Source organism: Ranitomeya imitator, chromosome 1 (assembly GCF_032444005.1).
Source record: "Ranitomeya imitator isolate aRanImi1 chromosome 1, aRanImi1.pri, whole genome shotgun sequence".
NCBI lineage: Eukaryota > Metazoa > Chordata > Amphibia > Anura > Dendrobatidae > Ranitomeya > Ranitomeya imitator.
In genome coordinates this window covers 918829212-918846698 of record NC_091282.1, presented here as the reverse complement: position 1 = coordinate 918846698, position 17487 = coordinate 918829212, and the positions used below count along the sequence as shown (strand labels likewise).

Genomic DNA, 17487 nt, shown 5'->3' with positions numbered 1-17487 from the left:
GAGTCCCCTAATATATCCCTTCCATTACTTGGAGCTGTAGAAGGATTTGAGTCCTTAGTGATGGTGGCAATGGGTTTTGTTTTGAAAAATACAAATCAAGATCATCTATTTTTTCCTTAATTATAATCTGCAAAGTAGATTGTGCGTGCTTTCCCTCAAAAGGTCTGAATCTGACATGAACAAAGCGCATTGAGAGGGAAAAAAGGAGATTTTACTGGAAATGCATACAAAAGACTTCCACAACGGTACCAAAATCGTATTAGGTGGTTTTATGAGGTCAAAAGAATGTGAAATTCCTCAGCATTCCTCTGTGCTGTAGGAGATTGCTGCTGGGGAGCTTCCTAACATCCCACTAGCAATCAGTGTCACTCGGGTCACTGGTGGGCCCCGCTCAGGCTCCTAGAACACTGGCTGGACCTTCTGGCTGGAACTCTGTTATATTGGGATTTTGCTTCCGGTGATCATCTCTATCTGTTTATCTACCATGACAACATGTATGATGATCCGATTATTCTGTCATTTGTACTGGATACTGTTCTTTGGTTAATAAACTAGATAAATTGAAGTATTTCATAAATACAAAGGTCTGTGTGGGTCATAGTTTATGGTGTTTTTCAGCCACCTAAAAAGTGTACAAACATCTTGGGATGCTGTAAAATACTAAAAGTAGTAATACTCCCCTCACTGATCCCTGGGGCTCCCATCTGACACTTCCCTGGACAGCCTGGTCTCTGGGCTTCCTGCTAGAATGATGGCTTGTTGACATGTATCTGGGAGCGATGGGGATTGGTAAGGTCAGAATGACTTCTTTTTCCGGTCAGGAATCCCGTGCAGGTAGTTCCAGAGGTTTTATGTTTTAAGGAAAGTTGTGTATCCTAGCACAGGAAGTGAAAAACCAGCAAACTTCTTTACCGCCAGAACCTCCGCAGCTGCTTCACTCTCTTTTAATGTCTGCAGCGCTGACATTGCGTTCACAGCACTGCAGCCAATCACTGAGCTTTGTGACTCCTCAAACGGAGCTGCTAGGCTCAGTGATTGGCTGCAGCGCTGTCAGTGGGAACTCTGTGCTGGTCCCAGGGAGGGTAACTAGCACAGCTTGTAATGACAGCTGTGGGCGCCATAAATCCTGCAGTGTACTAAATGCTCTCCTTCTGGCTTGGGATGTTAGGAGTCCAGCGCAGGTGTTACAGTAATATAGCAGATTCTATGGAGTAGATATAATGGTTACACTTGCTCTAATTTTAGTTTTTAATGTAATGACCCCATATATATAATACATTGTGCCACTGATGACATTGAAGTGCTGGCTTCTCAGGGGTTAAAGCTGCTTGTTCTGCATCCTTGAGAGGCAGCGAGGCTTTCCGAGTGATCCGACACTCCTCTCTCATGCTATCCAGTGTACAATCGCTGTGTGATTTTGGCTCCAGCCCAGGACTTGTATTGTTTCCAGCTGAGTTGCCAAACTCCAGTGCCGGCTGTATAAGCTCAGCGCTGTCCCAGTACCCGAAGCCCCCTATAAATAGCCGGAGAGCGTGCCCTCCTCCTCATACCAGCCACAGGACAAGTCCTTGCCTCCAGGACATGGCTAGGCTGGCAGGGACTGCCTAACAGCACTACCAGGAGGGAATCTCATGCTTATTTTTCCTTGCTCCATCTTCTTCTTCTCGCCTGAGGGAGCCCAGCAATGCGCTTGTTGCTGCATCAGCCCTAGCAACAGCAGGAACATTACTGTACGTGCCGCTTTCTTTTTTTTGTTTTGTCTTGTCATTGCTGCTGTCAACAAAAGGGAGTGGTAATTCCTCCAAGACCAATCTGAGAATTTGTACAAATAACAGTGATGCAGCGGAATAAGCGAATGGTTTGAGAAAAGAGGCGGCTGCGAGGGAAAGTTCAGGGCTCACAGAGGGGCGTTGTGTTCTTCAGACTGATCGTTTCACCAATTGGCATGCGAGGGGCGCAGAGCATGGGCTCACTGCGGGGCAGGCGACAACACTGAGCTGTGGACGTTGTTGTGCTGCTCATTTGTATTACTGAAGGCTGTCTTCTGAATGGATTTATTTTTTTCTGTATTTAGACCGTGAAGATGAAGATTCAGGAGCAGCAGAATAACTCTGAGATCCGGCCACAAAGGAGCCTGGAGGTTGATGTTGGTCAGGAGGGCTTTGTCCCAGAGGTTCCCCGCCTGGACCTCACTTCTCTTTGTGATGACAACAACTGGGAAGGTAAGGTAGTCGTGTCTGAATGGCTAGGGCATTCCGGGGTTAATGGGCCACACGCTAGCAGATGCCAGCAGGCGAGTATAGGAAGATAATGTTCCTGGCAGTGCATCATGGTGACCTATCCGTACGTGCCGTAAATCGAGAATTGGCGAATCCCGAGATATTATATGCTGTAATTAAGTGTCCAAATTGTTTGAGTGGAGGAGATGATCCATTCAGTGAGTGTTATAGCACCTGATCCAGACCATGCAGGGTTAATAGGCTGTACTCACACTTGCATTTTAGCTGCATTTGTTTATGCAAATTAAAAGCTGCTTTTTACAGGGCCAGCAAAACCTGTGAGATCTCAGAAGTCTCATGCACTCGTCCTTTCTCCTGACTGAATTAGAAAACTGCTGCATTTTTGTTTGTTTTTTTAATCTGCAAAAACGCTGAAAAATTGGCATTTTAAACACAACGTTTTTAACGCCAAGAAAACACAGAAAAATAACGCAGCAAAAATGCTGCATGTTGTCAAAACCATTCTGTCTTTTTTCCGCCAAAGTATTTTTGTGCATTAATCTGCTGCGTTTAAGTGTTTAATCAAAGTGAATGTGCTTTCATGAAATCTCCCGCGTGTCCAACTGTGCATTTTTGGTGCTTTTTTGTTTTTTTTTCCAAGAGGAACTTGAAAAAAGCATATAAAAACGGATATATAGCACGGTGGCGCAGTGGTTAGCACAGCAGCCTTGCAGCGCTGGAGTCCTGGGTTCAAGCCCCACTAAGGACAACATCTGCAAAGAGTTTGTATGTTCTCTCCGTGTTTGCGTGGGTTTCCTCCGGGCACTCCGGTTTCCTCCCACATTCCAAAGACATACTGACAGGGAATTTAGATTGTGAGCCCCAATGGGGACAGCAATGATAATGTGTGTAAAGCGCTGCGGAATATGTTAGCGCTATATAAAAATAAAGATTATTATTATTTATTATTATTATATATAAAAAAGTTTCAGCTGCAAGTACATAATCAAAGCTTTTCTGTACTAACCCGTTTAAGCAATGTGCTACAGAAAATGCATCAAAAGGTTAAAACACATAAAAAAATGCAATAATCATTGTTATTAGATATTATGGTGTGAACATCTGCAGAAAAATCACAGCATTTAGAAAACATGCAGAAAATGAACTTTGTGTGAACACGGGCTTATAGTTTACTACTTACTTTCCTCTTGACCTTGAGAATTACAGTGTGAATAAAAACGTATGGACTTAATAATAAAATTCTGCCAACAACATGCAATAAGTTGTAGAGCTTATTTCTCATACTGCAGGTGTTATAAAAAGGGCTCGTCAGCTCACCATCGTGCACGACCATTTACATTACTAACCATCGCCAGCACAGTGTAATGGATAGCATAGTCCATCTGTGAGTGTGGACCAGGTGGTCAGAAACACTTCACTATTATTCTCCATTTTGTTTATGCCTGCTTTTAACGTGTGGCTGAAGGTATAAAAGAATCCCTCATGTTATCCAGAACATTGTGCTGACGTTTGTGGATATACGATAGTTGAGGTATTAAATACATATGGTACGTGGCTTCACAAAGTCGGGGTAGGAATCTGAAGAGGTGGACACCACCAAGCTTTCGGAAGACTTCTCTGCACCTGCTCACCACACGTGACACTTGTCACCAGACGTCACCCACACACATTATGGCGCTGTGATCGGCCTCATCACTTGAAAATAAGGCTAGAAGTCTCTGCTTGGATAACACAGGTCTCTTGTACAGAGCTGAGATCACTATGGGGTTTGTTGACAACATAATATAACAGATGTATAGACCGGGAGTGATGAGCGAATATTCTCGTTATTTGAGATTTCCCGAGCACGCTCGGGGGTCCTCCAAGTATTTTTTAGTGCTCGGAGATTTAGTTTTTCTTGCCGCTACTGAATGATTTACATCTGTTAGCCAGTATAAGTACATGTGAGGGTTGCCTGGTTGCTAGGGAATCCCCGCATGTACTTATGCTGGCTAACAGATGTAAATTATTCCGCTGCGGCAAGAAAAACTAAATCTCCGAGCACTAAAAAATACTCGGAGGACCCCCGAGCGTGCTCAGGTAACGAGAATATTCGCTCATCACTACGGACCGGCAGTCGGGAGAGAGCCAGGAGTGAGCATTTTTCAGAAGTCCCACAGGGTTAACAAGTTGAGTCATTTATTTTTTCCTGTTGATATACATCCTATGCAATATGTACAGGTTAGGTAGTAGATGACTTGATGAAACCTGGAAAACACATGTAGTAAGGGGACGAATACTCTGAAAAAGGCAAACTCCAGTTGGAACAAGGGGATTCATGTGTATGATGCATTGCGTACCCTCATGGTAGCAGTGTATGTCTACTCTATATATATCGGTTACAGTCACTGTTCGCTGTCTTTTTCTTGATCATGACTTTAGCTTCTGATTTTCTACAAAATAGTTTTTATCTAATGGCGTATTCAGATGTAAATCTAATAATGTGTGAGTGTAATGGTAGCTGGGAACAGATGGCATTCTGCTTTTAATGGATTTTCTTTATTAGAGCCTCTGACTATTACCAACTTGTTCTAGGGCACATTTCTGTAGGTCAGGCCTTCCCTGCTCCCAGACAGGGCATTGTGCTGTCCGCTACTGTCCCCAGGCTGGGCGCTGCGGGTCATTTGTGTGCTAGCCATGTAGGAAGCCATAGCCGCACATTCCATACAAGGTTTGCCCCAGTCATGCTAATCTCTTTAGGCTTGGAAGATTTCCGTATTATTTCCAATTGTTTTCTCAGCCACCAATACTGAAGGTTACCATGGTAAATAAATACTCTGGGACGACACCTTTTCACATTGCGACAGCGCTTTCTCTTTTTTAGTGTGCGCCTACCCCACATGAATTGCTAAATAATAGCACACTGACAAATGGAGCCAGGAAAAGATCCAGCATATACCATTGATTGGATGAGAAGTTTCCTCTGTTTCCAAATGTTAAATAATCCATTTCTGGCAGGGAAGATTGCCGCGTTCCCCCTGATTTTTGATGCTGTTCCCATGTCGTCCTCATGCCTGTGACTGCATTCTTGTCGGCCCACTTAGCATATTTGTGCAGATGGCACAACAGTCGCACGCTCTGACAGAATGTAACTGAGCTTATGTGGGTGGACTTCAGCACCCCCTCCTCTCCAGAAAGGCTGGCACACCATTTCAAGTTGTCTTCCTCGTGTACTGTAAAATCGAAGAACACAGCCAACCCTTTTTAATATGCTGAACCTCTGTGAGAGGTGTCCTCTCCAGGACTTTTTAGACTGACTGTCTCCTTTTCATGGGACTGCAATATTTGCATGAATCTGTCAATTTGCATTGATTATGGTGCCTCAAGACCTTAGACTTGGCCAGCCCTTTTGGTTCCTGTAAACATTTCCCCAAGGCGTAGTATCCTGTCCTTGTCTGTACTGACCTTGCAGTTCACTAGGGAAGAAGCTAGGGATGACAAGTGTTTACTTCCATTACTTATTTATAATAAACACTGACAACACAGGCTACAATATAAACGGTAATACAATATTAGCCTGCTGGGCACAAGTAGGTGTTCTAAAAGTGGAACATCCAGAGATAAGCTGGCTGTGCCATCAGTTGGTACATTTGTAAATTATTAAGAGGCTTTCCCAGCAGAGACATTTCAGGCACCTGTCTCCAGTAGGGGACTTCCCAGACCCTCATACACATGTCAAGGCTTCCGGACATTGAATGATTGTAAAGGTTGGCTGCTTCTCTTACTCGTACATAATGCATAGAGAATGGCTGATGCAATGATCAGAGTCAACCTTTACATGGAATTTTCATTAGCAAATTATATGCAGTTGATCTAGCATTCAGGCTCGGACTGGCCTAAGGGTGAACAGGTGAATTCCCCGGTGGGCCGCTATGCAGGATTTGGCTCCTATATGAACAGTTGTTGGCACAATATACTTTATGCAGTATGTACAGACAAAGGCAGTATCTAATCATTATTAGCTCTTTGTTCACCAACTATACCTCTTGGTAGTGCTAGGAACAAGACCTACCTGTGTATTGTATACAAATGTTACATTGTTCTTTGCTTTCCTCAGGAACTATATACTGGAGATCAGTGCTAGTGGAATAGCAGCTCATACATTAAAATTCATATTCCCCTCATTGCTTCCTTTTGTTAGTGATGTTTTTGTGCCATTTTGCCTATATTCATCTGATTTTACAAAGGTGAAGTAATATGGGCCTTGTTTGGGCCTGTGCTTGTGGTTATAACAGCTCGTATCCCAGGCAGATTGACAGAATACATCAAGGAGCCTTAACCCCTTCCCTCTGCTTCTATTTTTTTTTTTTTTTAAATACCCAGAACGTTAAAAAACAAAAAATCTACCATTGGCGTATGATGGCTGTTTTTTTGTGGAACAAATGTAATTTTGAATGACCATTTATGTTACCATATAGTATAAGGAAAGATGGCAAAAAAAAATTCAAACAGCAATGAAATGGTGACAAAAATGCAATCCTGCCATTGGTTTTTGGGTTTTAGTTTTGCGTTCACTGTGGAATAAAAATGAACTGGAAATATGATTCTCCAGGTCAGTACAATTGTATGGTGATACCAAACGTACAGCATTTTTTACTATTATATTGGCTTTAAAAAAAATCTGAACTTTTATAAAACTTAACTTTTTTTATATTACCATCAGTGGAGCTGTTTGGGGGCTTTTATTTTTTGTTTGGCGAACTGGTGTTTTTTTTATTTAGACAATTTCATGACTGAAAAAACGCAATTCTGGTGTTTTTTCTTTTTTTCATGTTTTCTATATACCATAATATTGCTGTATATAGTGAAAAGACAATCTTCTATGATGGATGTCACAGAAAAGATTAGACATGGTGGTGTTCAGTGTGCCCTCGGCTGTCATAGCAATCCATCAGTTCTTTGTAGGGAGGCATAGGCGCCCAAGCTAACGTCCAGGCCAGATCATGGCGCTTAAATACTGCTGTCAGTGATAGACAGCGGCATTTAAGAGGTTAACAGCAGCGACTGCTGGCCGAGCCTGCCGATTACTGCTGCTATAGGCAGGCGTCAGGTAACTATAGCTGGCATCTGCCCAGTGTGGAGAAGGCTCTCCTTCTGAGCCTGCTCCAATGTCCCTGACGCATTCCATGATATAATAGTATGTCATGGAGCCTTATGAAGTTAAAGGGTTATTCCCTTTATCTTTATACATGGATATTTAGTAAATGCGATACATTTTGCAATTCCCTGCTTATTAATATTTTCAACTTTGCTTGAAATTTTAACTACTTTTGTTTACAGCTTGTTGCCTTGGAGACTGACCACCACTGCTAAACAGAAGAACAAGCCCGGTGCTTACAAAACTCTCTTCTATGGAGCTTGTAAACACTGTTGAAGTTGACTAGGATTGCTAGAGCCTACTGCTACCCCCTAATCGCCTCCATCTCAGCACGGTGTTTACAAGCTAGACAGCAGCGGTGGTCAGTCTCCTGGGAAACGAGATGTAAACAATAGTCTATATCTCAAGAAAGGCTGAAAATTTTAAGAAGCAGGAAATTGCAAAAGGGCTTGTAAAAACAAGCACTATCTGACCATATCCATCTATGAAGATAGGAATAACCCTTTCAGGATCCTTAGTGATGCTGCAGAGATGTCATTGGATGTGTGTTCTGGAGGATTATTAACCACTTCACAGCATGTGTTAACTAGCTTACGTTTCCTGTTCCATGAGCAAAAGCAGACAGAGAACATAATGCACAGATTGAGATCTCCTACATGATTCATTTCCCTCTTGCCGTGTGGTTCAGCTTGACAAGGCATTGATTACTATGTGCCCATGTCTATTGTGAAAGTAACGTACACATTTCCTTAGTTTCCTGTTTATAGTCTTCATTATGTTACTTAATAAGAAGGGCTGGTGTTCTGTTTTCACAATCTCATTCCTGAAGACTAATGATGGAGTACGTTTCCCAGTTCAGAAGATATTTTAAAAGGCTTCCAAACTACAGAGTTTGGTTACAGGGTCATTGTAGCAATTATTTCCAAGTTTAAATGCAAAAAAAACAATTGGATCTAAATGAAAGAATCATTTTGAGTTAGTGACTTCTGGGTTATTATTTGTGTATTATGGGTAGGTTTTCTGACTTGTCAACCAACCTGTATAGCAGATATGAAATTATCCCTAGCATATAGCAGTTGTAAATTAGCAGTTGTTCTGGGCACCAGAAAGCACTGGGCAGGTAGTTAGGAAAAAAATAAGTAATTTTAGGCTTCTTCCACTCTAATAATAGAAGGGACCACTAGGAAAAGGTAATATTATTAATACATGTTTAATGTAAAAAGTAATAAAAATACTGTAAGTTTCCTTTATTTAGCTCTGCTTGTTTAATAGAGCGAGTATGAGCAAAGCTCTCGTCTAATCCCACCATACTAAGCAGTAGCACGCAAATCAGATTAGTGAAGGTGTAAACGTCGCAGGCATCTGGGTCAAGTACGGTAATTCTGAAGACAGGAAAGTTTTTTTGTTTCTTTTACTGTTGATATGTTGCCATTTTAAAGACTCGTCTTTTGGGTTTTATATACTTTAAAAGTTACTCAGCTACTTGTGGCCAAAATCTTGATGATATAAATACCATAGGACAGACTTGTCCCCTCACATGAGGTTTCTGCCTTATTATTTTGCTGTATTATGGTACTGGTAAATGTAAATTTGGAATTGTCATCAAATCCTTTTAGAAATACAACATTTCTCTATAAATGCAGCCACTGGGTGTAATAATATTTTCCTGTTTTCTAAAGAAGAGTAACTATCATATTTCTAGGATAAGAATATGGCTTCATCTTATTTTTGGTATATTTACGGTAGTTTATCTTTTAATTTGTATTATTTTATGGTATTTTCAGAACCAGTTCCAGTGTTGGCCTCATGGGATCGCGATGCTGCAGACTCAGATGAAGCCCGTCTGTCCCCTCAGGCAGGTCGTCTTATCCGTCACCTTCTTGAAGCCGACAGTGACCCTATGTTATCTCCTCGTTTTTATGCATATGGACATAGCCAGCAATACCTGGATGACACAGAAGTACCCCCATCTCCTCCCAATTCTCATTCATTTATGAGGTATCCCTTTATTCTTTACTGAAGTGCGTTACAATAATTATAGTGGCGGATTTAATGTGCTTGTTGAACAATATCATAGCACTTACTATAAGTTTGTATTGTATTGGTGAGTTTTTGCTGCTGTAAGAGCATCCATTCCTCTGGCAAAGATTTCAGTGGGATCAGGGATGGCATGATGGGAGAGGTGCGCACGGGGCACTTGCCCAGCGTTCCCGTCCACAAAGTTGTCCGCCTCCTTCTGCTTTCCCACCCATCAGTGAAACAAGCAGGTGGGAAGTTACCTGTCAAACTGTGTCTTCAGTGTGAAGAGTCAGTGGACTGCCAAAGAAGTTTGGCCAGTGTTGCACTGGCGTTTCTGTAGAGGTGCGCTTCTTACCTCTGCTGCACTGGCGTTTCTGTAGAGGTGCGCTTCTTACCTCTGCTGCACTGGCGTTTCTGTAGAGGTGCACTTCTTACCTCTGCTGCACTGGCGTTTCTGTAGAGGAGCGCTTCTTACCTCTGCTGCACTGGCGTTTCTGTAGAGGTGCGCTTCTTACCTCTGCTGCACTGGCGTTTCTGTAGAGGTGCGCTTCTTACCTCTGCTGCACTGGCGTTTCTGTAGAGGAGCGCTTCTTACCTCTGCTGCACTGGCGTTTCTGTAGAGGTGCGCTTCTTACCTCTGCTGCACTGGCGTTTCTGTAGAGGTGCGCTTCTTACCTCTGCTGCACTGGCGTTTCTGTAGAGGTGCGCTTCTTACCTCTGCTGCACTGGCGTTTCTGTAGAGGTGCACTTCTTACCTCTGCTGCACTGGCATTTCTGTAGAGGTGTGCTTCTTACCTCTGCTGCACTGGAGCTGGAAATAACAATTACATTGGTGAGTAAGAGTAGAGCCCGCGGCATTGGAGCTGGCATGGTCAGGAGCACATGTCTTCTGCCGCTCTTGCCTGGGCGCAGCACTGTTGCTATTAAGCTACGTCCATGTACTGTGATCACATTGCATTTTTTGCAGTTATTTTTAAAAATCGCCACAGAAATGCAATGTGACCGCAGTATGTGAATGCAGCCTTACTGGGCTTTTCTGGTCAAAATAAGCTGTCACCTATCTCAATGATTGGTGATAAATTATAGGTCAATGAGGATCGAACTGCTGTGAACCCACATTTATTGCCAGAGGGGGCAGTTTTATCCCTGTTGGAATGAAGCGGTATTGCACATTCCTGACTGCCAGCCAATTCATCCTTTATCGGGCTGCAAAGTGCAGATCTTGTTTTTTTAGATTGTGAGCCCCATTGGGGACAGTGATAATGTGTGTAAAGCGCTGCGGAATATGTTAGCGCTATATAAAAATAAAGATGATTATTATTATTATTCTTCCAGCAGCCCTATGGAAAATGATTTGTGTGGTCTATGGGCACTTCAGTCTAACCGGGGTAAAAGTGCCCCATTCTGCTGATCGGTGAGGGTTCTCAGAAGTTTGATCGCCACCAGTTTATAAATAAATAATCCTCTGTCCTTGGGATTAGTGATGATAACCTTTACTTGTCAGACAACCACTTTAAACTCCATCTGGGGTCTGAACAGATTGGGGAGTACAAGTACAACTAAGATGCTGTCGTCAAGTGTAACTCCATAAGTAATAAATGTGAAACTGCATCAAAATAAACCTCCACTCAAATATTAGTAATAAAAATTCAGCTTCACTAAAGGGTTTGTATGGGCTAAATGTAACATTGCCCAGTGGCAGAGATTCACTAAAAAATACCAATATAAATCCTACTCGCCTGGATCCAGCACTAGACGCTCCACTGTCCGCATCAACAGTGTAAGCGACGACATCACATTTAGCAGCCTCAGGATTGCTGTTGCCTGTGATTGGCTGCAGCAGTCAGGTAACTTGTATAGCATACCATAGTATGTTTTTCAAGTTGCTTGACCACTGCAGCTTATCACAGACCGCAGCGATTCTGTGGTTAATGAATGATGACGTTGTCACTACAGGGCTCATGCAGACGACTGAGAAACTTTTGCTGGATCCAGATGGGTAACAGGTGAGTAACATTGATTTTGTTATTTTTAGTAAAAATTTAGCATGATGTGGTTGGTGGGGTATGTCAGGATCTGGGGCCCTATTTAGATTTCTGTCCAGGATTACAATTTCCCTAAAAAGGGGCCTGTATGAAACTTTGCTTTTGAAGTTTAGTGCTCCACTTGAGCAATAAGGGGCTGTTCTCATCACAATCCCGGCATCCACTGAGTGTGTTTGTAAATGTATTCAAGTATAATATCTTATCTTAACTATAATATCTTGCAAAAGTCACAAAAAGTTTGTATGTTGTCCAGAAATTTGTGACCTTTGCAGTCAGAAAACCAGCATGAAGAGTCTAGACATTTTTGCTACCATTAGACTTGGTAACATTGGTTTGGAAACCATTTTTAGAGTTGTCTCACTTGTTTGTTTGTAGACGGATCTGATTTTTACAATGGTAAATCTGCGTCTGGTAATCGCTTGTTGATCTTTTAGCAGGAGACGGAGCTCCTCTTTGGGATCACATGAGGAGGATAGAGACGATGACCTAACGCCAGCTCAGATCACACGAAAAATTCAGAGCCTCAAGAAGAAAATCCGCAAGTTTGAGGAGAAGTTTGAGGAAGACCGGAAATATAGAGTAAGGACCTTTTTTATGTTGAATTGCTCTCCCTTAGACCTCATTTAGACGTCAGTGATTTTTCTTGTGTGCAAAAGTGGTCTAAGTAGCATTCGTGTATGGTCAGTGTGTCAGATTTCTACCAGATTTCTGTCCGATTTTTCTTTTAGAAACCCATAGACTTTCATTTGCAAGATAAATCTGTGACTTGGATCAATGTCTGACAAGTGTCCATGATTTTGTGCTGACCTCTCAGTCAGCAAAAATACACGGTCATGTGAACCGCTCATTAGACTCTAATAAGGTACAAGTTCTGTCTATCACATATGTCATTTTTGCTTTTTGTTCCCACAGCCGTCCCATCGAGACAAGGCTACAAATCCTGAGGTTCTGAAATGGATGAATGAGCTGACCAAGTTCCGGAAGCAGCTCAAAGGTAATTACAAAATACCTGGTGGTAATACACAGTATTTTACAACTTACCAGGGCAATAGATTGGCATGTAAAAGCCTTCTAGGAATAATGTGTCAGTAGTTTGTTTCTAAATTGGAAATTTAGTTTTAAAACTATCATCCTGCGTGTTCTGCAATGTCACTCGTGTATTTTTTCATTACAGTCCAGTAGATTGGGCTCTGCTTTAATTTGCACTACTTTGTCTATGCTTGTGCTATAAATAAGCGTGTTCTGGAAAAATGTAAATTGTGTTATATTCTCTAGAGTCAAAAATCAAGATTTCTGAGGAAGATCTCGTGCCTCGAATGCGACAGAGGAGTAACACACTTCCCAAAAGTTTTGGGTCTCAGCTTGAGAGGGAGGATGACAGAAAGGAGACAGAGAAAGTAGCTAAACCCTCTATAGAAGCCACAATGGAAACCATCCAAAAGAAGTTACAGGAGAAAAGATCAGAGGTCAGCCGGCCGGAAGATATTAAGGTAAAAAGAAAAATGATCTGCATGTGTATCTCTGCAGACAACATATATCTTCATCATGATGCACTTAATGCATAGGACTCGAATATTATGGATTCTAAGCAGTCATCCTACAGTAGTGTATAAACTGCTAAAGAAATAGATTGAAGGATTGATTATCCGCTCATCACTTCCACGGGCAGTTCATACATCCATCTAGGGTGGTGCACCAGTGTACTCCAGGCTGGCTCATGGGTGAGCATGTAAGGTAATGACAAGAGGTCCAGCATTCGCCTAGAAAAAATGTGATATTTTAGTACTATTATCCCTATCCTTTTAAAATTGTTAATAGTAAAACAGCATAGATGAAGAATGTGTTCATCTACCCTGTTTTAACTTTTCCCGATTTCGAAAGGGAATCTATCAGCAGGTTTTTGCTATTGATTCTGACATCAGCATAATAAGGAGCAAGAGAGTCTGATTCTAGGTATCTGTCACTTACTCGGCTGTGTGCTTTCATTTCAAAACGATCAGTGCTTTATCAGCAGGAGATTATCACTGCCTGACTAGTTGTCACATGCAAGCCAGTCAGACTAATCTGTATAATCCTGCTCACACCACAGCCAGCTTTCTGACAACGTACAGTGTAAGAAAATAGGTTCCATCAAAACTGTGCAAAGCAGTCCAGTAAGTGACACATCACTGGAATCAGGCTTTTTGCCTCTACATCATCCTGCTCTCGGATTACATAACCAAAACCTGCCCACAGATTTCCTTTAAATGTTAGATGTGACTTTTTAGTACTATTATACCCAGGTGGATGCTGGACATTTTCCAGCATCTCCATTTGAACAGTCCATCACTACTGGGATTATCTGTGCATCCTATATATTTTATTATTTTTGTTTCCTTTTTTTATGTTATTTTTAGTTGCATATGAATTAGACTGCCCTAGCACTTAGATTGAGCCCAGTTGGTTTGTGCATTCATGTGCGCGCCATAATATTCTAACCAAATGTTCCTGATCGTAGGATATGACCAGAGATCAGCTGGCAGCAGAGAAAGTCTCACTTCAGAAAGCTTTGCTTTACTATGAAAGTATTCATGGCAGACCGGTATGTACTATGACTTTTTCTGGAGACCATTTGTTTGCCTGTATGTTACTGGGATACATGTGGTAGTGCAGGGCTCGAAGATCCTCACACAGCACTTATGTAATGTTGGTTCTGTGGGATCTCTGCCACATTTACTACTATCTACAGGATTGATTGATTTTTCTGTTCCTTTAGCACGTTTTATTTTTGTTCTTTTTTTATATCATAATGGTTTTCTTTCATTTTCATACAGTGAAAATCGAGATGAAGAATAGTTTACATAGTTGGAATGCACGCCCACTTACATGCCTCTTGCCAACCTTGTGACTTAGTTGTTTTCTCCATAAAGGCATGAAAATCTATCATAATACATTTATTCTGTGTGATGGTCATGTGCAGATCTGTGAAAGTGGAGGTTTAACACCTTAAAAAACAGGCCTCATGTGGCCTTAAAAAATACCTATCCTTAAATATGACCCTTCATGATTATTAATTGAATATATTACACGTACAATACTTTAGACCTTTTTTAAACATAATTTATTGCTTGCTAATCTGCATATGAAGGGCTCTTGGGCAGGATGCAAATGTGACTGCTGAAAGTTGCTGCCAGCAGATCTAGCAGCACGGATGTGAGCAGCGGGATCTCTGTTGGGAGCAGACAGATCATGTTCTGGGCTTTGCCGTGACAGATGATGTATACTGTGATGCCAGGGACAACGTTTCACTATGAGAAGAGCTTTCCCCCGCCGCACTGCAGCACTCCAGTGTCCATCGTTGTCACACGTCTCTGATCGGACTGTTCTCCCCCGGTCAGTGGACAGACCAGTGTGACCGTGACAGATAGGGGAGTCGGTAGTGATTTTTGTTTTTTGCAACCCCTATTTTTTTTCTTTTTTTCTGGTCATGTTACAGATGACCTTGTTTAAAGTGCGACTGTCTTATGACAATGACTTTGTAAGCGGAATTTGGTGAACTCTCGCTAAAACTTTAATTAAAATAGCTTTGTTCTCTCTTCTATCTTGGCATCGCTTGGATGTGGAAAAGTACTGAGTGCTGCTTTATTAAATCCATTTGAGCCAAAAGAGGCCAAAGAGTCTAAAGTTTTGTAAGCCTATTAATTTAGAAGCCATCATGTATCAAAGCTTGCACTTTCCGGAGAATTAATGGAAGCTGCAGGAGACCTTTATTAATCTGTAAACTACGTGTCACTTGCCATGTACCCTGTGAACATTTAGTGAAGTCTGACCTCACACGATAGAACTACTTACATCCACTCCACTGGTCTTGTAGATCATGCTGGAAAGTTTATAAAATGAGGGAATACTCTTTTTTTTCAAGGTCATCTTTGCCCCACCTGAGTTCCTGTATGATGGTAGAGATTAGGAAAGCCATTCTTAATGAAGAACATCACGTTCTCATTTAGTAACTGGACCTCTTGTAAAAGTTGGATCCTTACTTAGCCATTGTTGCATTAAGTGCAAAAGCCGATCGGGGCTCATTTAATAGCCTTTTTACACAGGCTGATCAGCGGTCGTATCTTTTTTTTTTTTTTTCTTTTGACACAGGTCAACAGCACTTCCATGTGCACAGGACGATCATTTATACGATCGCTCTCTATTTCTGTCGGCAGCACATGTCCTGTACACCCAGTACAATGTGCTGTAAAGAACAATGATTTTTGAAATAATTTGTTCGGCTGGTGATTGCCAGCCTGTAGACAGGATGATTATGGTACTTCTAAACAAGCGTTTCCAGGAATGGAATTGGCCAGTGTAAATGCCACCTAGCAGATCTGATGACTTCAGCATGTCGTTATGAGCACAATGGTGGGAATGTTGTCATTGGGACAAGAGAGCGGCTTCTTGCATTCGTTCGGTGGTGATGTAAGTAGGGCATAAAGGGCCAGTGTCACTACAGAGTCACAGATCAGTGACCAGTGATAAATGTGCCTTAAAGAGGTTTTAACGTGTCATGAAGTGACGGCATATCGCTCAGCTATGCCATGTTGATTGTCACTACTGAACAAAAAACAAGAGACTAGGACCATCTCCAGCCTCTGTATCCCAGGAGTCGGCCCTCCATTATATTATAAAGCGATGGCATATAAGCTATTTGCACATATACGATGTCTGGTGAATGTCGTTCTCTCCGTTCCGGAGTATTTATGCTGGCGTTATATTTGCACTAGAGCTGTATTCATCTTGACCTTTGTGTCATATGTGCAGTTTACCTGCTAGCTCTAAGATAATACCATGTGCATGGTTATAGAACAAACCGCTACTAAGTGAAAGCCTCAGTTAATGTCATATTAGAAGTTATTATTATTATTTATTTATATAGCACTATTGATTCCATGGTGCTGTACATGAGAAGGGGTTACATACAAGTTACAAATATCACATACAGTAAACAAACTAACAATGACGGACTGATACAGAGGGGCGAGGACCCTGCCCTTGCGGGCTTACATTCTACAGTTAAACCTGTTTCCATTTTCCAGATAACGAAGGGTGAGCGACACGTGATGAAGCCGCTTTATGATCGATACAGACTGTTCAAGCAGATCCTCTATCGAGCAAACACCATACCCGTCATTGTAAGTTGAGCTTCCACTTTGCATGTCTTATTTATGGCGTTGCTGACATCAGTCCTTTATTTCCTCGTTCCAATCTTTCATCTTGAACTTGTTTCTCCCATGGGAAAGTGGACTTCACTGGAGTTTAATTTGAGAGGTTCCTGTAGCTGAAGTCCTGGGTAATGTAAAGGCGAGCACAATATAGAAATGGTTCCAGGATTATCGTTTGTGTAAGACTGCGTACAGTATTTCATTGTGTATGCCTTGAAGGAGAACTATCAGAAGAAATATATACCAAGCCCCTTACATTCCAAACATGAAAGATTGGTGCAGCTTTCTGCAGGAATTAAATCAGTGTCTACAGCCTATCCTGAAGAAATGGTGGCACATACATGTATATATAGACTCATAAGGCCGCCACCATTAAGCTCTACTTGACAGAAATCAGAATTGGGAATTTCATCAGGCATGGGACGTCTCACTCTAGTTGGTGTGTACCAGCATAGAATAAAAGGCCCTTTTACACAGGCTGATGATCAGCAAATGGTCAGACGATCATTGTCAGCGCAGCTTATCCCGGTTTACATGACGGCATCTGTTGGTGACAATAATGCTATGAGCGTTATAGTGAAGTATCTCAGTGACAGTGGTTGGTCCCCGCACAGTTTAATGATAATAAATAATCTTTATTTTTATAAATAATTCATTAGTATGGGTGAAATGAACCTTGGGGTTCAGCAAAAAGATTCACAGGAACCTGGTTGGGTGTCCGCACTGAAACGTCCTTGCACTGCACTCCAGTGCTAGCATCCAGGGCGCGTCTACTTTTACAAGTACCTCCCACCCAATGTGTGGCATCTATATCTAAGTAATGGTCAAGCCCTTTAAGCTTTATCAACATTAATTTT

The 17487-nt window shown here is 41.8% G+C and overlaps 1 protein-coding gene across 6 annotated transcripts in view; it reads left to right on the top strand.

The window, feature by feature from the left end:
- The window catches only part of FAM13A (family with sequence similarity 13 member A), a 353932-nt gene that overhangs the window by 321751 nt on the left and 14694 nt on the right, over nucleotides 1-17487 (top strand). For 3 of the 6 annotated variants that reach the window (XM_069743550.1, XM_069743546.1, XM_069743544.1), the window contains 7 exons: nucleotides 2075-2222; nucleotides 9162-9375; nucleotides 11876-12020; nucleotides 12354-12435; nucleotides 12717-12931; nucleotides 13939-14022; nucleotides 16505-16600. In XM_069743550.1, the coding sequence (XP_069599651.1) occupies nucleotides 2075-2222; nucleotides 9162-9375; nucleotides 11876-12020; nucleotides 12354-12435; nucleotides 12717-12931; nucleotides 13939-14022; nucleotides 16505-16600 (984 nt within the window). The remainder of the gene's footprint in view (nucleotides 1-2074; nucleotides 2223-9161; nucleotides 9376-11875; nucleotides 12021-12353; nucleotides 12436-12716; nucleotides 12932-13938; nucleotides 14023-16504; nucleotides 16601-17487) is intronic. The other 3 variants (XM_069743547.1, XM_069743545.1, XM_069743551.1) reach the window with 1 other exon arrangement.